This window comes from Lycium barbarum, chromosome 3 (assembly GCF_019175385.1).
Source record: "Lycium barbarum isolate Lr01 chromosome 3, ASM1917538v2, whole genome shotgun sequence".
Lineage (NCBI taxonomy): Eukaryota > Viridiplantae > Streptophyta > Magnoliopsida > Solanales > Solanaceae > Lycium > Lycium barbarum.
This window is the reverse complement of record NC_083339.1, coordinates 12,535,508-12,562,183: the sequence shown is the minus strand read 5'-3', so window position 1 is coordinate 12,562,183 and position 26,676 is coordinate 12,535,508. Positions and strand designations below refer to the sequence as shown.

Genomic DNA, 26,676 nt, shown 5'->3' with positions numbered 1-26,676 from the left:
CCCTTATTTTAGTGACATATGTCCCCATTTTCTTTGGAAAAATCCATCTGTGTGTATCATGGTATATCCATTAATCATGTACCGCACATCAAATGCTAAAAGATGAAAATATCTAGTTGCTGACCCTGAACCAAATATGAGGGGAGAATTTATCAAAATTTATTGATCTGAAGCATACAAGTGCTGTTGTATGTAATATATGATATCTCAGACCAACATCTGAAACTCTGCTCTCATAAGCAATGGTTTAGCTGTATTATGGAGGCATCCAATGCCAAACCAACTTAGATATAAACCAGCATTATCTAGATGATTGTCTTGATTACATATTCTGAAAATTGTGCTTCCAACTCAATTATTTTGAGTAAGCAACTTTGTAAATGTCAATCTGCCAGTTGACAATAAACATACATGTGACTGTCGTAAATAGATGCATCTATTTAAGACATCACATTGCAGGTGAAGGGGCCCACATTCACCTTTTATATTTTTCAGAATTTTGGGGATTCAGTCCCAACATTAGCTGGTGTAATCAACTTATCATGAGAACAAGCAACACAAACAAATTCTTGAAGAATCTTCTAGTTCTTCAATCTGTTTTTTTTAATACTCAATTAGCACATCAGATTTAAATCAGGACGATCAAAATGGTCTTGTCAACTGATAAAATTATCTGTACCCGTAAACTTCAAGTTTACTATAACGAGTGCTATTTCTTTTAATAAACTTCTGGTTTACTATTGCATGAAATTTTATGTCAAAACTTCTGGTTTATTGTGACATGCGATCTCATCATGCTCGGGTAACGCTTTACACACGTGACCCTACCCGTAATAAGTTGGAGATATTCAATCTTCCAATTATCTGTAGGCTCAATATGATGACCATTTTTCTCGCTAGTAAACTTCAGGTTTACTATAATTTATTTTCCGATCGAAATAATTATGATCTGAGATGAATGGTACTATCATATATAAGCTCTTCGAGAGACATCAATTTGTTCACCATAATCATATATTATTTTGGACACTGCTAGTTTCATGATACTTGTAAATAAATAATTAGCTATTCTGGAGCCTTTGATCATTAATTTCTATTACCAAATATTTCTTAAATACTTCTGGTACCATTAAAGCAAATTTCGACACTACTAGTGTCACGAAATAAACATTGAATTCTAAACTTCAATATTTCAAACATCTCCTTCAGGGAGATTCATCATTAACTGAGTATTTTGTATCTAAGCTCAAACACATAATAATCAAATCCTTCATAAAGAAATACATTAATTGTTATTTCCTTCAAGGAAATCAATAACAACTAACCATAATGTATTAATGTGGTTATAGGAGAAAGCATTCTACTCTACTTCCTTTTGCCTTAGAAATATGTTTTGACGTACGACAGGTACATGTAGCAATGTCTGAATTTCATACCACCAGAATATAACATCTACATTCCTTGTATTTTATCCCTCCAGGAGATAAGTTATGCTATTTATTCATTCACTTCGGGGAATGAAACCTGATTATTTAAATGTGCTTGAAATACGACACTCATCAATAGCTCGTTATTTTGCTTAAACACAAGAAAACATTACTTCAAAGTATTTCTCAGATATTTTGGTAATTCTTTCTGCTTTAGGAGTAAAGTTTCAGAGTTTTACTGCTTCGGGAGTAAAGTTTCAAGTTTTACCACTTCGGGAGTAAAGTTTAAAGGTTGACTAATTCAGGAGTAAATTTCTGAATTCTACTACTTCGGGAGTAGATTTCAGAGTTGTTTTAGGAGTAGAATTAAAAACCTTACTACTTCAGGAGTAAAATACATAGGCTTACTACTTCTGGAGTAGAATTCAAAGTTTGCTACTCGTGGAGCAAAATTATGAGTTTAGTACTTCGGGAGAAAAGCATATAATATTCAGAATATTTCTTCTCAATTATTCTACCTCTTCTGGAGATGGATCATGATATTTTCACAATCAAATGCACGTTTATATTTATAGGCTTTACTACATATTATCACATTCACTTCAGGGAATGGATCTATATTTATAACATTTATCAAAAGTTTTAATTCTTCAGGAATAAAACATAATTATCTGAACGCGCCTTAAGCATATCAAATCGTGATAGCTTATAGCCTCTTTTAAGATATTGCTACTTCAGGAGCAAATTGAGGCATACATATAATGTGGAGAATTTTTCTCTAACACATCTTCAATCATAAACACAATAATCCCGTAAAAATATTACCACTTCTGATGTTCACGGATATAAACTCATTTAATCAATTCATATTTGCGAACTAACCTTCCAGTAGAATATTGGCATAAGGCCTTCAGCAACTTTGGTTTCAAGATATTTTGGCAAAAAGAGGCCGAAGTGCTATATTCCATAGTAATATTTAAAAAAAGAAAGGCCATGTTTCTTACTACGTTGATGATGAGCTTCTCCCAAAAATCAGTTTAAAATTTTCATAGTTGTTAAAGTCAACAACAATCAACCATCAAAACAAAGATAGAAAAATACTTCGAACATGTTACCTGAACTGTTTAGACTAAATAAGTACTGCAAGTCCTTTACTTTATCTCCAGTGAGGCAACGACTTGTACTCAGTGTAATTCCAAGAATTGCACCTTCGAGGCTTTCAAAGTATTTGCTCAAGATGGCTGAGGCTCATGCTGATAACGTGTTATAAAATAAAACTATGAAGTAAATACACATAAGAAATATGTAGAGAGAATATGTAGAGAGATATCAGATTATATTACTTCTACTCTCTCAACATTGCATCTGTGCATCCTATTTATAGGAGCAACATACAAAGGATTAACATAGTTAATGGACATGGGATATTTTGGGATATTTTGGAATATTTATGACTTTAATGGATATCCACTACTTGGGATATTTATAACAAAAACAAGTTTTTTGGTATTTTTCAAATTCCAAATCAAGTTGTGTTTGGAATTTCATGGCCAAACGCTGATTCCGAAAAAAAGTGAAAATTTTTTCCCCAAAAAAGTGAATAATTCTCATGGCCAAATGGGTCCTAAAATAAACTCGTTACTGAACTCGGTGAATCTTTCCGATCCCCACCACCCCCATGCACCACCCTCCACCCTCTACCCCTCCAGTGTTTTCTGTATCAAACACATGAAAATAAGCTAAGTTAGAAAATCACTTTTTTCTAGAAAAACAATTTTCAAGTAAACACTTTCATTCATACCACACACCCTTAGTCATGTGTTTTTTCTTTTTTTTTTTGTTGCATTTTTGTGTTGTTACCCTTCTCACTGATATCATGAATTGTATAGGATCTAGAAATAAGACTGAAGTTACGTATATTTTCAAAAATTATTGTCATCCATTGTATGTGAACTAATATCTTAAGTTTTTGGGAGATTGTATAAATAGAAGGTCGTTGTTGAGCGTGCGAACTAATTCCCACATCGGAAGTTGAAAAGAAAAAGATTCTACATATAAGGTGTAGAATTCTCTTAATAGTGTGAGACCTTTTCGAAATACTGTGCGGATTTGGCCCAACGTAGACAATATCACACCATATAAGAGTATCTTGGGGCTATTTTGGTCCAACAATGCAATAGCATTTTAAATTTTGTTCCTTTTTAAAGAATTTATACAAAAATAGTCATAAATTTCACAAGTAGGTTATGATTTTTCACAAGTTATGCAGAACGGAAGACGAGAAAATTTACCTATGCTCTGGGGCAAGTGTTATGCTCCAGCCTTCACTCATTCTAGAAGGTACAAAATTGCTCAAAGCTCCAAAAGTTATGGGAACAAGTAACACTGTCAAATAGAATTCGTGAAAGTTGTCAAGCGTATTTTGAAAGTTAACCCTTTAAAAGGTTCATGGGTTTTTGCTAACCCTCTGTTTGGATGGTTGTTTCCCGTGGTTCTTTAATGTACAGTATAGTATGGTACAATATGGTGCTGTATTGTATTGTACTGTATTAACGAACACAATGTTTGGATAGACTGCATCATTTGTTGTGGTTTAATGATATTTGTATTGTTTGGTTTGACTGTATGATACTGTATAATAACTTGTAAGCTTACTAAAATACCCTTAACTCTTAATTAGAAATTAGTTTATATATATTAATAAAACTCAGGTAAAGAATAAAATAGGAACTTTTAAAATAAGTAAGTAGTGAGTGGGGGTGGTGGAGGGATGGGTGGTAGGGTGGGGGTGAGTGGTTGTGGGGGTGGGGGTGGGTAGTGGTGAGGGGTGGTGGGTGGTGGGTGGTGGAGGGGTAGGTGGTTGTGGGATGAGGGTGGGGGTGCGTGGTAGGGCGAGGGTGAGTGGTAGGGCGGGGTGGGGTGGGGGTGGGGGTGGGGGTGAGTGGTAGGGTGGGGGTGGGGGTGGGGGTGGGGTGGATGGTGGAGGGTGGAGCAGGGGTGGGGTGGGGGTGAGTGGTAGGATGGGGGTGGGGTGGGGCATGGTGGAGGGTGGGGTATAATGGGGAAATGAAATACGTAACCACAGAAAAACCATCAAATCTGTGGTTACAAAAATTGGTACTTTTCATGGTTTTATAACCATGGGATGAACCACGGGTTTACAACACTATACCACATAATTTTAAAAACAATGGAAACAAACATGATTTCATACAAAATCATACATTAATGAACCACGGGAAACCACCATCCAAACAGGGGGTAAAAGGAGTAAGATAAAGGAACCCTTAGACCCATTGGATCCCATGAGCATTACCCGAAGAATAGAAAATGGCTTAAGAATGTCCTTGATCCAAGATCGTATTGAGTTAAATAAATTCCCCACGAGTTACGATATCCCTTCGAAATAGTAGAATTCGTTACCGGAAATTACCAATAATTAAGAGGTCTTTTCTAATTTGTACTGACATGTTTCAAACAAGCATAAAGTTGTTTTAATTTTTATTTTTTTTAGAGAAAAAGCAATGAAATCCCCCTGAACGACTTTATTTCCAAGAAGACATTATAATTATGCGGGGGTTCTATTATCTACTTGAATCAATTTGAAGTGGAATTAATACAACCTTCCAAGCTCAATATCAATTTAAAAAAAAGGTGTGTCATCACACACCAATCCTGTCTTGACACGTCATTTTTCTATTTTTTTAAATTATTTTTTTTGTTTTTTTTTGTTTTTTTTGTTTTTTTTGTTTTCCTTATTTCTTTTTTGTTTTCTTCTTTTTATTTTTTTTATTTTTTCCCCTTTTCTCTTTATAGGCACCAGTTCAAAGATCTCGGGAATTCATTGCCCCTTCATCACTTCTCCCACACCATTCTTGTCACGATCCAAACTGAAGGGTCATGACGGGCACCTGGCGTTACTTGTCTAGTACCACTAGACATACATCCATAACGTAATCATAAGCATAGGTGGGCCATTTAGGCCGCCATGAGATAATCTGCTGACTCACAGAAATAATAGACTGAAATAAGATAAGTCTGAAAAGACAGAACTGCATAACAGGCTGGACATGCTGGACAAGCCGACCAGGCTATACAACATCTGACTGTGCATAACTGTCTACAAGTCTCTACTGGAGTACATGACATAACATGATCGGGACGGGGCCTCGCCATATGTCACGATCCAATTTAGGATCGCGCGGGCACCTACCTTTCCCTCCTCGGGCGAACCCTCAATCAATAACCAATCAACCAAGTAGAGACAATTCATTTAATCAAGTATATATATATAATCAACAGCGGAAATACATTTATTTAATACACTCAAGATTTGAAAATGATTACAACAATTAAATAATTACAGACTCATTTCGACTTCCCACGACCTGGTTTAGACTAGTACAAGAGCGACTAATGTAAATTTCAGAATGGAATACAACTCTAAGAGTAATCCTCCATCCCAAAATGAAGTGGGAGGAGATCTTCGAGATAGGTACCGTGTATCTCCCAATGTATCGCAATCAATCACCTGAAACATTCTACACCCCAAAAGGGATGAAGCAAGAGTAGTATCAGTACAATCACACGTACTGAGTAAGCATCATAGGCCGACAATGGTTAGAAACACATATCAGTAAAAGAATTCACAAATAAACAAGATAAACAATCAAATCAACACCATACATCTATTTACCACTCGTTATAACATCAAGACTCTTAAAATCATGCAAACGATCAATCAATTTCGCAACAGTTACGCTAGTCATATACCATTATGCCATTCGTTCTTAGTACAAGAGTCCACTCATCATTAAGGTACTCCTTATCCTACATCCTTTTGTAAACCAACATATAATTGATCCTACGACGATCTAAGAGATAAATTAACAAGTATAAGGCAACTACAAACGTAACCAAGTATACGTGATCGCCTAAGTAGAACACCTAAATCCAAATAAGCCAAGTTCCAATGTGTCTAATCCAAAACCAACCTCACAAGTATAACACCAAATCATCTCAAATACGCCATGATGCAATGCAATGCGATAATGTATAAATGCAAATGAAATGCCATGCAATGCTGTGTACACATGTACTCCGGACGAAAATATCGAAGTCTCGGTAGCACAACCCAAGGTGACTCGCGAAGTCTAAGTGCCACTCGTCCCGAATCTTTGCCCAACAGACAGACGAGACCCTGGATCTTTTCCCAAGGTGGGTTCTCACTGGCACCACCCTGAGGGACCCTCAGAGTCCATGCACTCACTCAATCCACGATTCCGGGACTAACATCGAATATCGAATTCTCACATCACTCTCATTTAAAAATCGAACCCAGCTCATCACAGTGTTTCATCAAATACCAACAATGTATCAATAGTATATCACGGGAGTGCGTGCAATGCATGTATCAACATCAATAATCAGATAAATATCACAAGTACCAACAATGGGTACGCCAACAATATATCAGTGTCACAAGTACCAACATAGGTACGCCAACAATATCATGAAAGACTACACAAGTCATATAGAACTCTATCCTCGTATCAACATCAACCCGTAAGATACTACAATATCACAATCAAGATGGAACAACCGTTCCCAATATCTGCTAACAACACATGGCATCAAGCCAACACAATAGAAAAATCAAGCCACGAGACCTATTACCTCACTTTCTTACTGTCTATCAAGATTAATACATGACGATTCAACTTCTATTTTCAAACTTACCCAATACCCAGTCTAGAATCCATTTCATGATTATTAGTACATTTACCCATTTCAATATCAAGAATATTCAGTATTATAAGCACATAACCTAATTAAGCACACCTTACAGAACTTCTCACCAAGGAATATAGAAAAATAATTAACAAAAACTACTTCCAAGTCACAACAGTCCACCGATATTCAAGGAAATTCAACACAAGAATCCTAGAGAATCTACAGGCCACGAGCCCGAACACAAACGTCACATAACAGTACCATCCTAAGGGTCCATCCCAAATCTCCAATACCTATACATGCATTCTCCGTTTCTTCTAATACATGAATATGTAAATCTAACCGGAGTCTACCAAAAGGAAGCCGTAACCTACCTTGAGGCCGAGCGAGTTCCACGAACATCCGTAGACCTTTAATTTGTTCATCACGTCATAATCCGAACGAAGGAACTTGAGATACCCATGAGAGCCAAGAACAGGAATCACCATTAACACACTTGTAAGGGATTTCGGATTGATAAGGAACATTTAGAAATTTGGACCACCCTTAGATTTCTAGGATTTCATTACCAAAAGAATTCTTTTCCTAACCATAAGGAGTTATTGCTAGACCAAGTTGCCATTTTAACTCTTTTCTTGAGAAAAACCATTTCCAAGATTCATGGAGAGTTCATTTACCATTAGGGAGAAGATAGGAATATAGATTATTACCCAATCTAGGGTGAAGAACATGAGAGATTTAAATCCAAGAACTACATATGAAGAATAAGTTAACCAATCATTCCTCTCACCTAGGGTTTAGAGATGCCCATTTTATTGGCTCACTTGGTGAAGACTTTTAGGAACAATTACTATGTGAAGGGAGGAATTAGAAGAGGATAGGAGAATTTACATTCCTAACAAAAATCTGATTTTAGGCTCCCAAAAGACTAGAAGGCGGCTGGACTTAGGGTTTTTGAGAAAAAGGGGCCAATTCTTGAAAAGAAGTCTTAAGTAGGTATTTTCACTGTACGTAACCGCTCCAGCGCCTTTAGAGACACTGTGGCGGCCCACATTTCAAGCTCTCACGCGATGCACACAACGGTTCCAATTAAATTAGCGATTTCCAGAAATAAAACTGAACGAAGACATTTTTAAGGCGTCAGAGTTGCGGGTTTCTTCAAAATTCATAGTAACAAGGAAACGGGTCGTTACAACATACCCATACATGCATATATAACCATACTGATTTACAAGGAAACTCCGGAACAAGTGGAGTGCAATAACACTGTCTGCTGAGCTGATATCCTACTGAGAGAGTCGTCAACCTGTATATCAAGACTGGCGGGCATGAAACGCAGCGTCCCCAGGCAAAAGGAACGTCAGTACAAATAATGTACTGAGTATGTAAGGCATGAAAAACAACATAATAGAGGTCATACATACATACATATATATAACTCCTGTCAAGCCTCTATGGGCATCCCATCGTATCATATCGACCTCTGTGGGCATCATCATTATCATGTGACTAGCTGATCAGGTGGTAGTGTGTTTATAACACCGTCATCTTCCCCATACCCCATGCATATATATAATACATAATATACATGTAGGTCATAGGTTCGTATATATATATGATAAGAGTACATCCTGAATCTGTCGGAGTGACGTAAGGTCGTTACACCTCCGAGCATCATTATGAGATAGCATTTTCATCAACATATGACTCTATGAATACTGAATCTGTAGAAAGACTTAATGGAAATAACATTATAGAACATGAATCAACATGGAACATATCTAGCTACTAAGAATGGAGTCATTATGGAGTAGAGTTGCGTTTATGTTTCGTTTAGAAGGATGATGCCAAAAGAAAGAAAGTTGGCCTTAACATACCTCAAGTCATCCAAGCAATCCAACAATCAGCTTATTACAAGTAGCGCGCCAATACTATAACCAAGGAATGCATACATAACTTAGATAGCGCTAGTATATCACGTATATCAAATAATAACTCAATTCCAATAAAACGGGCAACATCTCCCCTTATCCCTTAGTCATAATAACATATGCATTAGCCAACAACAACCACAACAAGTTTACATAAGTTTCTTAAACTTACTTCAACAAGTAATCCCAAGTTTCACAACAAATAACCAAAAATATACTTTGTAAATGATTGTTTATACTCTCTTCCTTTTCATGTCTATGTAGCAAAATCATGACAACCTGATAACACCATCACCTACTACCCATTTACCATAGAATTCCAGCCATAACATGCCAATAACAACAATTAACATCTCATATGAACCTCTTATACTTCCTTCAACAATCATACAAGGATATACATCAATCAACTCTCAACTATACTAATATACAAGAATGATATACACTTCCCTTCTTCTCACCCATGAAGCATAAACTCAAAAATATCTTAACAACATCAAATACTATCCATATACACGGAAATCATCCTACTAACACAACAACAACATGATCAAGATCAACCCACAACTCAACTTATATTCCAAGGCAAGTTTAAGCTTTTCTCTTACAATTCCTTCATCCAACGAGTTGCATAAGAGCTAAATAACATCATAATCATGAAGATGGAGTAGTAACTTACCTCCGAAGTTCAGCAACAATCCAACACTGAGGTTTCTTCACCTTTAAGTTCTTTCCAAATCAGCCACAAGAAGTACTACTTGCATTCAATACCCAACTAGGGTTTGAAAAAGCACTTTTGATCTTTGATTTACCTTAGATATTGGTTAGATATGTTTAGGAGAGGGTTTTAGAGCTTTCATGGACTTAGGGTTGTGTTAAAATTATGTTAAAATGAAGTGAGAAAGAGCTGAAGTCAAGATATATATAAAAAGAGGGCTGCACCGCCTCAGAAATACGGCCACGTATACTGGCCATATATAATTATACGAACTGTATATTTATATACAGTCCGTATATTTGGACCATATTTCCCAACTCAGATTCTGCCTCTTCTACATCCTTAAATACGTTCCATATCACAAAATACGGACCGTATTCCCTAAGATACAGTCTGTATATTACAACCTTAAAACAAAACTTCGACGAAACGTATTCTCTTTGATTCACTTATTTTTCAATCTTTCCATAAGTTACTAAACATGAATTAAACCCTTATAAACATAAAATAGGCATGTCTAATCTTGTATAACCTCGAAGATAATCCCGGTGTTCAAAACTAGGGCAACCAACATACGACGAATCTCAATGTACGAAACTACGAGGTTTAACAATTCTCTCTCTCTTTCTTTTTAATTTTATTTATAGACAAATAAATTGATGAGTTTGATAAATGAAGGAGAGAAAAAGGGAAATGGATAAGTTCAGAGATGCGAAATTATTTTTATTTGCCGGAAAGTTTATTCGACGGCATCCGCTATTTTTTCCGATGAAGTGGGTATGGTTTTTCTTTTAAAACACTAATCTAAACACTTTTTGAGATCTTCCCTTTGTAAAGTCAAACCCAATATCTAACAGAAGAGACTAAAATCCTACGTTTACCAAAATCGACCTTTGACGACCTCTTTTCGCCGGAGTTCTTTCTCCATCGTCGGTGAAGAAAAGCAAAGAGAAAGGTCGAAATTTTTCTTGGCAAAATTTGATACTTTTCGAAGTGGAACTAACGGTGCAACAAATTTATAGCTTAAAAGCTTCTGGACGGCATAGACATTTTGGGTTCTATGAAGAAGAAGGAAAAACAAGGGAGAAAGAAAACAAGAAAACAACAAAATAGGAAGAGAAAATAGGAAATTGAAAAAAGAAACATTAAATGAAAGAAAACGCTATAAAAATAAAAGTTTAACTATTTTTCTGTTGCTCACTCTCTTAAAGAGAGTGAATCACACGTCATGCCACATAGGTGTAAAAGGGACTGTTAATTCCACTTCGAATTAATTCCGGGGGTAATAGAACCCCACAAAGTTAAAATGTCTTCTTGAAAAATAAGGTACTAGTTCAGGAGGGCGGGGGTCTTTTAAAGGCGCATTAAGTGACATGATAGTATAAGTTAGAAATGACAAACTGATATGTTCGGTCAAGTCAAGATATCGAGTGTCAGTCATGTCTCAATCAGAGATCCGTTCGTGACATAAAAGTTATGATTTTGATTTTTATATTCATTTTTATTTATATTTGTTTAAATTTAAAATTAATTTTAAATTGAACGCACATATATGTTCGTGTAAAATGTCTTCTCTCAAGTCCCACGTGTACGAGGATACCCCTGAATAGCGCATTAAATTTATACGTATAATTCTTGACTTTATTATATCTTGCTAGAGAATTGCGTGCTCTTGAAAGATAGTATCTTTCACATCACAAATCCTTATTTTCTCCGTTATTCTTCTGTTATTTTTCTGATAGGTGTAATGTTCAGCCAGAATCTCCCAACCAGGAAAAAAAATGTAAGCACATATTTAATATGGAGATTCAGACTGTTTTTCCTAGAAAAGGGCTTTAATTTTCGTTTTGATTTTCCAAAGCAAATCAAATTTCCAAACAACACATGAACTTATTCTATTAAAAAATTATAGTAATTTAAACTCCGTAAGCTGTCCCAGTCCCTTAAGGAGTTCACACAATGCATATATATATATATATATATATATATATATATATATATATATATATATATATATATTCGAGTTTATGTTCGTGCTTTGCACGGATATGTCTTGCGTCATATACTATAAAATGCATGCGTATTTAAAATAATAACTTTTAGCTTAGTATATTCTAAAATTATCAAAAAGAGCGTGTTAATGCCAAATCACGTGAATATCATCCAAAGAAGTCAGCCGGCGAAGACCAAAATCATTGTTGAACTTAAACTTCATATATTAGTTCATCCGAAATATAAAGGGTGTTAATGCTTTATAATTTTATGCAACAAAACGTATAGTTTAATTTGTTAGGTCGGTGTTAATCTTATCATATTCTGACTTGGATTCGGTGGCATTAACTGAGTAGTATTAGAGTTTCATGCAAATTCATATTAGGAAGAGGTTTTGAAAGTTATGATATTGTCCAACAAATAATTATTTTTAAGAATATTTTAGCTCTGAAAGGGTATAAAAGTCGTTTAATGTTTGAAGGATATTTTGGTCAATCAACATTTATATTCATGCTTTTATAATAACTAGTCTCTATAAATGTGCAGTTGCATGTTATTCCCAGACATTCTCAGTCATAGTAAAAAATATTGTAGCTAATATTATTTGTAATTATGTTTATTTATTTCACGATTTACTAAATTATTACTATAGTATAGAGTTGTATCTACTTAATAATTCTTTGAAATTGATGTTCTCGATATTTATTTTTTTCTTCTTTTTTCCCATATAAAAATATGTTACGACTAAGATAATCCAATATTAAAGATTAGGTGACCATATATTTATATATTGTCATTTACAGATACAAAAATGTTGAAAATCGTTACTAAACAAAATTACATTATAAAAATATTGATCAATTTTAAAAGTATTTAGTTATTATTTAAAAAGAAAAAATAAGCTGATCTCAATTGTGACATAAATAATATTTTCTACTAAAAAAATGAAGTACATACATTAAAATTTACACTAAAAGTGATGAATTACATCATCAATAACTATTACACGTATTAATATATTATTAACACTCTATAATTTATAAAATCACTAAACTCAAAATCATTAGAAGCAAAGAAGAAAAACAAATAATACTCTCTATATAAAAAAAAATCTATCAATATATTTGCAGCAATTTAAACATATAAAAGTATGACCAAAAGAAATTAAACACGAAATTAACTTCTTCGTAGATAAAAAGCAACACTTTTCTCATATTAATCAATCCGTATATGCGTTCCCTTTTGATAAATAATTGTCTCTAGAATTCTGCATTGCGTAGTCAGTACTCACATAGATTTAATATGTAATTACATGCATTCAACTGAAAAAATAAAAAGGATAAGAAGAAAACCACAAGAACAGAGTTAGGCTAATCCATACTTTTCCTCGTTGTTGTTTCAGTATTAGTTATTGTTATTATATATATTATGTCTATCAGAATCCTTGTTATACGTATTTTGTAAGTCTTTTATCATAATTTTTGTTGATTTCAAAATCTTAAATATTACAATTCTATCTTTAAAGGGCATAAAAGTCGTTCAATATTTGACTCTATGTTCGTGCTTTGCATGAAAATATCTTGCTTCAATCACTATGAAATATGTACTAAATTAATAAATTTTAAATTGAAAATTCAGAAGTAAAAATATATCAATTTTGTTTACCAATATCCTATAAATTTATTAGTAGATTTATCCCTTAAAAGGAATTTGAATTTGTGTTGACTTCCTTCATACATGAGTTAAAATAGGAGAGGCAATTTGAAACTTGTATTCAAGGAAAAATAAAATAAAATCAAGACTCACGCCTTATAACCATAAATTTAATTTCCTGAACTCCAATTAGAACTATAATAATTAAGTAGCATACTTCAGAGTCCTAGATATTAAAGAAATAGGTAGGACGTGCAAAGTTGAAATTTGATTGTGATTAGAATTCATGGAAGTTAATATTAGGGGAAATTTTAAATAACAATTTTGTCCAATATAGAATTATATTTTGAAGAAATAATTCATCTTAAAGGGCATAAAAGTCGTTTAATATTTAAAGGATATTTTGATCAAACAACATTTATATTCATGCTTTTATAATAATGTAGACTAGTCGCTAGGTTCATGCTTGACACGAATATATCTTGTTTCAAATTCTACCGAATGCATATACATATAAAATATAAACTTTTAACTATTCTAAAAATAATTATTACCGCCAAATATGTACAAAGTACAATGATCATTCCCTAGAATAAAAATTTTAAAAATATAATTTCTATATATGTGTCGAAAAATAAAAATAAAAAATTATAAATATTAGAAATCTAATGATAGACATGACTAATATTAACCTAAAATATGTGAATACCGGAGAGTGTTGATTTCATTACCCAACTCACGACGACTTTAGAAACCACCCTTTCATTTGCACGAATGTATATATCTTGCTTTAAATACTACGGAATTTGTGCCTAAAATATAAATTTTCAACGTCAACACTATTTAATGTACTTTGTTAAATAACTATCAGTAAGTTGTCATTTTTCTAGCATAAACCAGATACTTTCATGGGACATAAACCAGATACTTTCATGGGAGATTTGATACGTCAAAATATTTTGTTATTAAATTTTATAAAATCAATTCAGGAACAAATTATATTATATGTGGTGAGTAATTTATATGTTCTTGTTTCAATATTCTCTAAATAAATGTATTCAATTGGGAAGTTGTATTAGTCTAATTTCCGTGGCTAGAACTAAAAACAGAATTGCCCTGCAACAAAAATGCCGTGAAAGAATTCTTATTGTACTGGGAGACTAAAATGACAAATATATCCTGATATTAGGAAGTTAAGTCCCTAGTAGTGATAGGATAATATTCCAAACGTAATTAAGTTTTGTTAGGTTTAGGATTAAAGCTCATTAAGGGTATAAAAGTAGTTCAATATTTAAAGGATATTAATTCAATATTTAAAGGATATTTTGGTCAACCAACATTTATATTCATGCTTTTAAAACAATATAGATGTAGTTATATATATATAACCGAGTTCAGACATCTGATATTTACACAAATAATTTAATTTTAAAAATTATGATTAAAGTGAGGATCTACATATAATCACACCAGTTAACTGTAATTACCACATAAAAAAATGTATATACGGTATATATTTGCATTAATTGATTTGTTGTACTTATAAATAGAGGCTGTGTGGAAACTTGTATGAAATTGGTACTACAGCTACCACGTTAGTCTTGGTCTGAATTATGCGACTCGATGGGCGCTAAAAGTGGTATTATATTTATATCCCAGTCATAATCATATCACATATGAAGCTAGCTATGTAACTTATCTCACTTATTATTTTTCACTTTTTTCACGTTAATAGATAAAATTGAAGCTCTAATTTAGATAGATCTTTAAGAGATTGATAATGGCGAGTAAAAAATAAAAATAAGAGGGAGAAAACGTTTATTGTGCAAAATTGTGAGAGATTTTGATTTTTAAAGCAGAATTGGAAAAAACAATTGACCTAATTTAAATAAATTTGTCTTAGTATTTGCATAAAGGGACGAATAATGAAGCAAAAGCTGATCTATCCTTTGCTTGTGGTAAAAAATGGTCCTACCTGAGGAAAATAAAATGCATTCCCTACACTATAGTAATCTGCTTATAACTACTGAAAATGGATAGACACCCAACAAGTGAAAACCCTTCTCACCAACTTTTAGGCTTCTTGATGCTCCTATCTTCCTCAGTACACTCAGTAAAAAAATATTTTGTATCGAATGCTTATATACTCTCACTTTGATTTATTAAATCTTCAGGTTTGTGGTCTAGTTACATGTAAACACCTGATGGAGTAAGTATTTATCCTTCTACTCTTCCTGAAACACCATACTTGGGGTACATGCCAATATCTTTGCTTTTTTTTTTTTAAATAAATAAATAAATAAATAAAGAGGTCTTATGTCAAAAAAGATTGGGTTACTGTCATGTTGGACCAATGTCATCCCTTTCTTGTTTTGTTTCTAATACACATTATTATATGTAAATGACGCAACGCTTAAAAGTTTATACTCGTGCTGAAAATCATATAATCTTTTTAATAGCACTATGTTGAAAAAGTATAAAAAATTATAATTTGACCATATGGTTAGTTAAAATACGGCCACATGCCTAATGTATTTGTCGAAAAGCTAGTTTAATCTACAAGCCTACTTTTCCTAATTACTTAAAATTAAAGTATCTTTAACAGCAACGACCAGTCCTGCCAATTGATTATTCTTTGGTAATATGGTGCTATGCTCGACTTTTTTTTTTTTTGGTAATAATCTGTAAATCATTTTATTAGCACCAACCATCAACAAAACAACTAGAAAAGAGCAATTGGAATCCTAACCACCTTCCCATGAAGGTTGTCAAGACACCATGTCTCTGCCATTACTAGTTACATAGAGTCTCTAAATATCCTATACATTTCCTTGCCTGCTTTGTATCTATAAACATTTCTATTCTTCCTCGCACTATAAACTGTATTTGTTGCACTATTGAGCTCGTATTCACAGTAATTCCTTTGAATATCTTCCAATTCCTAGCTTGCCAAATGAAGTATATTCTTGCACCATGGGCAGCAGCTATAACTTCATTATGCTCGACTTTTCGTAAGCTTCCCTCGTACAGTTTATTTCTTTTCTAAACTTTTTCTTTGTCACCACCAGAATTCTGAAATTTTGGTACTATTATTGTTCTTAAAACTTCACACTACAATATTTTGTTACGAACTAATCACCCTATAGGATATGAAGGTTTTGACACTCAAAAATTCAACAAGAAGTTTCGTCTCTTCGTTCTTTAATTAATTCTTTTTGCAAACAAAATCTCCAGAACCTCATAGCTAAGATATACTGGACAAGTTCGTATCATCACGAAGTTATATTAATTCAAGTCATTACAAGGGCGACGTGCCAATGGTAAATAAGAAAAGATGTACTCCCTTCGTTCTACTTGACATGAGCTATTACTATTTGGAGAGTTGAATTAAAGATTTTTTTTTTCTTTTCTGATTACATAATTTTTAATATTTTTTGAATATTTAAAATTATTAGTTCTCGGGACTTATAATACTTTGTACATAGTTTCTATATATGTAAAAAAAATAAAAAATTATTTGTCCTAATTTACACCAAACATTAGTTAGTTTGACCTCATAAGTCGAACTATATTACTTAAAGTGGAATGAAAAAACTTGCTAATTAATTCGAAATGAATTTCCTACAAAATTTTACTCCATCTGTTTTAATTTATGTGTCTTACTTTTCTTTTTAATCTATTTTTTTTAAAAATCTTTTTCTATATTAATTAGCACTCTCTTTAATTTTTATGCGTATACATCTTTTGTTTAAGACCGATCACAAGATTCAAAAGTTTTCTTTACTTTTTTAAACTTTGTGTCTAATCAAAACTAAGATCAATAAAATGAACGAGGGGGCAGTATGTTTTCCCTAACAAAATTCCTTATACAAAATTTCTTTTAAGCCCGAAGTGTTTTTCTAGCTAGCATCACCTTAATCCTAATATTTTTCTTCCATTTTCATGTTATTGATTGCCAAATATCTATAATTCATAAATTGACAACTGTTCCCGAGGAAGTAGTTGCTTAAAAGGAATCCATGTGTTGCTAGAATACAGACGGAGAAATCATATTTCCCTTGACAAATAAAAAGGAAAATCCTAGAATCCTCATTAGCCTCAAAGCTTTTCCATACATTATTATTATTATTATTATTATTATTATTATTATTATTATTATTTTTGTGTGTGTACTATCCATAATACATCAAACTTATTCCAGTGAAGAAATATTTTCATACTGACAACACTTTGTAATACATGATAAAAACTTTTTTCCTCAAGACTATTATCTTTCTGTATGGAAGAGTGTCAAAATCATGCCTGTAGCTAGCTGTCTATGAAGCCTTAATTTATCTATCCTCATGAGTCATTAAGATGGAAAATCTCGGCAGAGATATATAGGGAAATTTTTCATGTCAAATATGCTACTACACTATACAACTATGTCATGTATTCTTTGACACCACTCTAAAGTTTGTTCTACAACAACAGTTGGTCCAATCAAAGATAGCTTACAATCAAGCTATTCTCTTCAATTCATTATCCTTTCTTTTTTTATTTCACCAAATCAACAAAACAACCTGTGAACATCACTATATATACATGACTACCATGCACTTAATAGAACAACAGCAGCAAGTTAATTTGTAAACAAAGAAAAAACAGAGAGATTTAATTTTCTGTGCAAAAATGGATGCTATTGCAATATGTCTCGTCTCTCTGTTTGCATCTTGTCTCCTCCACAGTGTTTCAGCCGTGACCAGGCAATATAAATTTGAAGTATGCATCATATATATTATTGCATAGTTCCCTAGTAGATTTTTTTTTTTTTTTTTTTTTGGTTTTAGAATTAGTATCTAGTACTTATATTATAATTTTTATTCTGTTTCGCCTTTCAGATCAAATTGCAAAATGTGACAAGACTATGCCACACCAAGAGTATGGTTACAGTGAATGGACAATTCCCTGGGCCTCGTATTGTGGCAAGGGAAGGTGATCGTCTTGAAATCGAGGTGATCAATCATGTTCAGAACAACATCTCCATCCACTGGTAAACATACAAATACTTATTTTCATGCAATTCACAGAATTCAACAAGCAATTATACGCATATTAACTTTAACTTAGAATTTTTGCAACAAATGATATTTTTGTTCTTACAATATTATAGGCATGGAATTCGACAAATTCGTAGTGGATGGGCAGATGGACCAGCATATATAACACAATGTCCCATTCAAACTGGCCAACGTTATGTGTATAACTTCACTATAGTTGGCCAGAGAGGAACTTTTTGGTGGCATGCACATATTTCATGGTTGAGATCAACTGTCTATGGTCCTATTATCATTCTTCCAAAGAAAAATACTCCTTATCCATTTGCCAAACCCAACAAAGAAGTTCCCATCGTCTTTGGTAATAAGTCATTATATATTGAGCTGGTTGAATGAATTGAAATTTCTGTAATCCTTAACTAATTTGTGTATAAGAAATTAATAATAGTGAACTGATGAATGCAAATATATGTCACAGGAGAATGGTTCAATGCAGACACTGAAGCCATAATTACTCAAGCTTTACAAACAGGTGGAGGTCCTAATGTTTCTGATGCCTATACAATCAATGGATTTCCTGGTCCTTTGTATAATTGCTCCGCAAAAGGTAATAAACATTATTTTGTATAGCTAAAAGCTAAGTATTGTTTAGTATTACTTCTTCCATTCCAAAATAATTGACACAATTTGGATTACACTAGAGAATGTTAACACTTCTAGATGTTCTTCACAGATACTTTTAAGCTGAAGGTGAAGCCTGGAAAATCTTATCTTCTTCGGTTGATCAATGCTGCACTTAATGACGAGCTTTTCTTTAGTATTGCAAATCATACTCTCCAAATTATCGATGCTGATGGAGTTTATGTTAAACCCTTTGAGACGGATACTCTTATTATTACCCCAGGGCAAGCCTATAATGTCCTTCTCAAAACTAAACCTCATTTTCCTAATGCCACATTTTACATGACTGCTCGGCCATATGTGACAGGTCTTGGCACATTTGACAACTCTACAGTTGCAGGAATTTTAGAGTATGAATCAGAACCAGAACACCATTTGAAAAATCTACCAATCTTTAAGCCATTATTACCATCTCTCAATGACACAAATTTTGTCACCAATTTTACAAGTAAATTAAGAAGTCTCGCAACTTCTCAATTCCCTGCTAATGTACCTCTAAACGTCGATAAACATTTTTTTTTCACTGTCGGTCTTGGGACAAGTCCTTGTGATCAAAACAAAACTTGCCAAGGACCTAATGGCACAAAATTCTCAGCTTCAATCAATAATGTGTCACTTATACTACCTACAACTTCACTTCTCCAATCTCATTTCTTTGGGCAATCCCAAGGCGTATATAAGCCTAATTTTCCTTATAGTCCTTTACATTGGTTTAACTACACTGGGAACCCTCCAAATAACACCCTAGTTAACAATGATACAAAACTCATGGTTTTACCATTTAACACTAGTGTGGAGCTAGTAATGCAAGATACAAGCATTCTGGGCGCTGAAAGTCATCCTCTTCATCTTCACGGATTCAACTTCTTTGTCGTTGGTCAAGGCTTTGGAAATTTTGACCCTAAGAAGGATCCATCAAATTTCAACCTTGTGGACCCTATTGAGAGGAACACTGTGGGTGTCCCTTCTGGCGGTTGGGTTGCTATTCGATTTCTTGCGGATAATCCAGGTAACTTAAGAATTTGCATTTGAATGTTTTCTCACATCGTCATCTCACAAGTCTAATATCTAGCTTAACAAAGTAGATACTATATAAACTGCAAGCACCTATAAAAGAACAAGATAGAAAAGTTATGACATGGTGTACAGGGGTGGAACTACAGTACATGAAGAGGGTTTAATTGAACTATTCGTTAGAATTATACTATACATGAAATAGCGTAAAAAAGATCTTACACATGTGTGGTACAAAAGCAGTGAAACGAATTGATTTACCATTGAGTGCAATTAAGCTCGTAAATAGATGACTATGAGCCGTGCGCTTAAAGTCAACTACAACTAGAAGGTATATTAATCTCGCCGCCAACAAATCCTTTGATTTTGACTAGGAAAAGCTTCATATAAGCACACAGTATGTAGTTTAAAGCTTCTTATATAGAACCTTCCCTTTTGACTTGAACCTTCAGTGTATGTGACTAACAAGTTCTATTGTGTTGTAGTCTCAAATCTAGGTGTGGAGTTATTGTATCTTGAATCTCCTTGTTAGAATCCCTTTCTAATTTCTATCAGAAATGAACTGATGTATACATAGGGAAAGCCGTGTGCAATGAAAAGTGCAAGCACGGCTTGGGGAGGGATCTTTACTTGTTTATTTAATTTAAGATTAACATTTATTTTATTTAACAAGGAACTTATCTACTCCATCCGACTAGTTCCGGGTTCGAATCCCGGGCAACCCACTATCATATCGAAATTCTAATTCTCTGTAGAGAAGTAACTCTCCCAATAATGATGTTAATTGTCGTTGGTCGTCACCAGGAGTATGGTTTATGCATTGTCACCTGGAAATTCACACAAGTTGGGGATTGAGGATGGCATGGTTGGTTCTAGATGGAAAACTTCCAAATCAAAAGTTGCCTCCTCCACCAATGGACTTTCCCAAGTGCTGAGAAACTTATTTCGTGCAATTTTTGTACCTCTCATTTTTTCTCGACTGTTGACGCTTGTTTTGGTGTCTTGGTGGATATCTTCTGTATTTCCTTTTCTTATCCGTTCATGTATGTTATTTTTTACTTAAGAGAGGGTTGAGATTTTTTGTAAATTCAAAACTCTGGAGAAATTTGGACATCATCTTCCTTTTGAATTATCTTAATATATATTTCTTGCATCCAAAGCAATTGACATTTTTTTCTTTATTCTCTCCATCCCAAAATAAGTGTCGCTCTTGCTCATTTCACGTCCATTAAAAAAAAAACAATAAATACAAGGTATATTTTACTAAGTTACCCCAATTTATTAGATGTTTCGTGAGAACTAGCACAATGAAGTAGTTAGCAGCAATTACTATTTTTTGTCTTAAAAAATTCCTCAAGCGACACTTATTTTGGACGAATTTTTTTTATTAAAGTGACACTTATTTTGTGACGGAGGGAGTAAAACATGTGAGAATGATGCGTAAATTTATAAGTGCATTTATATATAAAATAAAATAAAAATCAGAGGATATTGGTGGAATTTATTTGTTAATTTGAGTCGTTGACTGTCACTCCTCGAAAACATACCCTAGTGATTAAACGAGCACAATCCGAATGTGTTATGATTCCAAAACTCAGGTAATCATGTAAAAAGGGAAAGTGAAGTAAACAAAACGAAGAGGTCGAACAATTAATAATTTGTTGTAAATAGCCCAAGTAGTGGATGTGCATTAATTATCTTATGCACCAAGATATTATCTTGTGCTTATCTTGGACATCCATACGTGTAAGTTTTATGGATTAGTCACCAAGTCTACTTGGTTACTTATCCATTGTATTTTGCTCCTATAAATAAGAGGCTCATATGTAATGTTGAAACAACAAGAAACTGTTGGGTTTTATTGATAGGTTGAATGGGAAATGGAGGGAAAATGAGTTGTTTCCTCTTGCTTTATAAAATAAGAATTTATAAAATAAGTATTATCTTGCTTTATAAAATAAGATATTATCTTGCTTTATAAAATAAGTATTTGTCCCTCATAGGTGGTGGAAAGAAAAGTACTCCTACTTAAAAGTAGAAGCACACATTCTTGTTGCTAAAGGGTTAAGAAGAGGGTCTCCCCTAGCGCCGTCATTGTCGCTCGGCTTCGACTTGGATTTGATTTGGATTGATAATATTTTTAGTGATCCGGATCCGCGTGTCTCACCCGCGACCTTTTGTGAAAGGTTGCAAACCTTTTCCAAACCAGCGCATTAGTGGCTATAAATTTCAGTTAATACTCAGATTATTACTTACGAATTTTCTGATATTCTCTATTATTCTACTCTCTTAAAAGTTTTCTTCCGTGTGTTATATTGCCGCTGAGTGTTTCGCTTGACATCAGAGTTTTTGGTACCAATACACCGGTGAGTGAAATCTTTCTATCCTGGGAGGATATATTCCACATTCAACCTCGGGTACTTGAGGGGAATAATTTCCTTAAGGACACACTGTGCATTCAGTGTGCTAGATTTCTGTTCCTTAAAAATATTTCGTATACTTTTTATGATTATTTTTCCAGATTCTGTTTTACATTGGTTTATATTTTCTGATTTTGTAAAGTTACTGGTTTCTGAAATTTTTTCTAAGTTACTGTTTCGTAATACAGTTTAATAACATAAGCAATATTAATACAAAAGCAATAGTAACAGTATTACGTACTGTTTTACCTATTTGATCATTTTGTATCTTTTGTTCTTTATAAGTTATGTTAGTCTTTATTTCATACCACGTTATCAGCACGAGACTCTGTTATCTCGAGCAAATACTTTAAAAGCCTCAAAGGTATTGACTTTCTTTTTCCCTTAACTAATGACAAATCTTACTAAACGTGAATTTGTAGCCTTAGATATATTCGACAATAGCTATATGTCTTGGATTCTTGATGCCGAGATTCACCTTAATGCGATGGGTCCGGCAGACACCATCAAAGATAAAAATGAGGCATCAGACCAAGACCATGCCAAGACAATGATATTCCTCCGCCATCATCTTGATGAGAATTTGAAAATAGAATATCTCACGGTTAAAGAACCTCTTATGTTGTGGAGTGATCTGAGAGATACACATGATCACCTAAAGATGGTCATACTACCATAAGCAAATTATGATTGGCTCCATTTAAGGCTACAAGATTTTAAATCTATTAAGGCATATAATTCTGCAATGTTTAAAATTATTTCTCAGTTAAATTATGTGGTCAAAATGTTACTGAGCATGATATTCTGGAGAAAACATTCTCCACTTGTCTCGCCTAGAGTATGCTCCTGCAGCAGCAGTACCGAGAAATGAGGTTCATGAAATATTGTGAACTCATTGCACATCTTTTAGTTGCTGAACAACATAACAACTTATTAATGAAAAATCATGAAAGTCGACCTACTGGTACTGCTCCATTCCCTGAAGTGAATGAGACAAACTTTCACAATTTTAGACGTGGAAGAGTTCGTGGCCCCAGTCGTGGTCATGGCCGTGGTCGAGGAAGGAATTTTAATCATGATTCTCGTATTGCACCAAATAATACCCTTCATCACCAGCAGTATAAAAAGAAGGAGGAAAAGCATGAAGCTGTGCAAAAGAAAAAATCAGAAAATAAATGCTTCCAATGTGGAGGGAAGGGGCATTGGTCACGTACCTGTCGTACGCCAAAGCACCTAGTTGAGTTGTATCAAGCCTCCCTCAAAAAGGCCGAAAAGAATGCCGAAGAAAATTTCATTTCTGAAGATAATGTTGAACTCATGCATCTAGATGTGACAGATTTCTTTGAACACCCTGAAGGGGAAATAGATCATTTGATCGGTGATGGATCTGTAATAACTTAGATATTTCATACATGTCGTTTGTATTAGCTAATGTGGTTATGTTTTCATAGTTATGTAAATGAAGTGTGTGTAATGCCTTGTTTAATAGTAATATATGTAATAAAGCGTGTGTAATGCTTTGTCTATTCTTTCGTTTTGAAGAATATATGGAAAATCCTCAAATATTATTTGGATCAATGACCAATCATGAAGATATTTGTGTGATTGATAGTGGAACAACGCATGCCATATTCAAAGATGAGAAATACTTTTCTCACTTGCTTAACAAAAAGGGAAATGTTAGTACAATTTCTGGAAATTCGAAATTAATTGAAGGCTCCGAAAGAGCTACTATATTTCTACCTAAGGGGACGAAACTTGTTATTGAAGATGCATTATTCTCTTCTAGATCCCCAAGAAACTTGTTGAGTTTAAAAGATATCCGCCGTAATGGGTATCACGTTGAGACATTAAATGAAACAAATGATGAATATCTTATTATTACAAAGAATGTCTCTGGCCAGAAATATGTTTTGGAGAAATTACCAACTTTGTCTTCTGGCCTGTACTATGCAGAAATTAGTACAATTGAAGCATACTCAATCGTAAACCAGAAGTTTAACGATTCAGGAACTTTTGTGCTTTGGCATGACCGAATGGGTCATCCTGGATCAATAATGATGAGACGAATTATTGAAAATTCAAATGGGCATCCACTTAAGAACCTGAAGATTCTTGAAAGTAATGAATTTTCATGTGCCGCTTGTCATCAGGGCAAATTGATAACTAGGCCATCACCAATGAAAGTTGACGTCGGATCCCCTGCTTTTCTAGAGCGAATGCATAGGAATATACGTTGGGTTTGAATCACCCTCTATTATTCACTACCTTGAACCATTAATGGGAGATTTATTCACTACACGATTTGCAGATTGTCGATTTGATGAAACAAATTTCCCACAATTAGGGGGAGAGAGAAAAGAAGAAACCAAAAGAGAAATTGCATGGAAAGTTTCATCACTATCTCATTTTGGTCCACGTGACCTTATATGTGAGCAGGAGATCCAGAAGATCATCCACTTGCAGAAAATAGCAAATCAAATGCCAGACACATTTATTGATTTGAAAAGAATAACTAAGTCGCATATCCCTGCAGAGAATGTGCCTATTCGAATTGATGTTCCAAAGGGACAATCTACTAGTGTCATAGCCTCTGAATCTCATTCACGCCTGAAGCGTGGTAGGCCATTGGGCTCCAAGGATAAAAATCCTAGAAAAAGAAATACAAACAATGACACTATGAAAAGATCTCATGAAGAGATTCAAGATCTAATTAATCCTGATATTGCTGAAGAAATCAGCAAACCCGAGACTCTAGTAAGTAAAGAACTATCATTAAGTTCTACTGGCGATAAGGTCAATTTGAATCGTTCGAAAATTGTGGTGAATAGTGTTTTTGCATATAATGTTGCACTAAATATTATGAAAGGCAGTGAGGATCAGGAACCTCAATTTGTCGAAGAATGTCGACGAAGATATGATTGTCCAAAATGGCAAGAAGCAGTTCAATCAGAATTGAATTCACTTGCTAAACGTGAGGTTTTTGGACCTGTAGTCCAAACGCCTAATGGTGTAAAACCAGTTGGCCACAAATGGGTCTTTGTACGGAAAAGAAATGAGAGAAATGAAATTGTGCGATACAAAGCACGCCTTGTTGCACAAAGATTCTCTCAAAGACCCGGCGTCGACTATGAAGAAACGTATTCACTAGTTATGGATGCTATAACATTTCGATATCTCATCGGTTTAGCTGTATATGAAACCCTTGAAATACATCTGATGGATGTGGTTACAATTTATCTTTATGGCTCACTTGATAATGAAATTTATATGAAAATTCCTGAAGGATATAAAATGCCTGAAGCATTTGGTTCAAAGTCTCGGGAAATGTATTCAATCAGATTATAAAGATCATTATATGGTCTAAAACAATCAGGGTGTATGTGGTACAATCGCCTCAGTGAGTACTTGATAAATAAAGGTTATATAAATGATGCCATCTGTCCATGTGTTTTTATTAAGAAAACAAACTTAGAGTTTGTTATACTTGCTATTTATGTTGATGACATAAATCTCATTGGAACTCCAGAAGAGCTCCAAAAGGCGATTGAATATTTGAAGGAAGAATTTGAGATGAAAGATCTTGGAAAGACAAAACTCTGTCTTGGTCTGCAAATTGAACATTTCGCAAAAAGGATCTTTATCCATCAATCTGCTTATACTGAGAAAGTTTTAAAACGGTTTTACATGGACAATGCGCATCCTTTAAGTACTCCTATGGTTGTTCGCTCACTTGAAGTAAGCAAAGATCCGTTCCGACCTCAGGAAGAAAACGAAGAGCTACTTGGTCCTGAAGTACCATATCTTAGTGCAATAGGTGCACTTATGTATCTTGCTAATGCTACAAGACCTGACATAACGTTTTCTGTTAATTTGCTATCAAGATATAGCTCTTCTCCTACATTGATACATTGGAGCGGGATTAAGCATATATTGCGATATCTGAAAGGAACTAGCGATATGGGTCTGTTTTATGCTAACAATGGTAGTACAGATATTGTTGGTTATGCAGATGCAGGTTATATATCTGATCCACATAAAGCTCGATCTCAAACGGGTTATCTGTTTACA

At 34.0% G+C, this 26,676-nt stretch overlaps 1 protein-coding gene across 1 annotated transcript; it reads left to right on the top strand.

The window, feature by feature from the left end:
• Positions 1-18,079: 18,079 nt before the first annotated feature.
• LOC132630401 (laccase-17-like) lies at positions 18,080-21,354 on the top strand. Its single transcript, XM_060345982.1, has 6 exons — positions 18,080-18,215; positions 18,335-18,486; positions 18,607-18,851; positions 18,969-19,097; positions 19,224-20,180; positions 20,990-21,354. Exons 1-6 carry the CDS (start codon positions 18,126-18,128, stop codon positions 21,118-21,120), a joined length of 1,704 nt encoding a protein of 567 aa, XP_060201965.1. The 5' UTR covers positions 18,080-18,125; the 3' UTR covers positions 21,121-21,354.
• Positions 21,355-26,676: the final 5,322 nt, after the last annotated feature.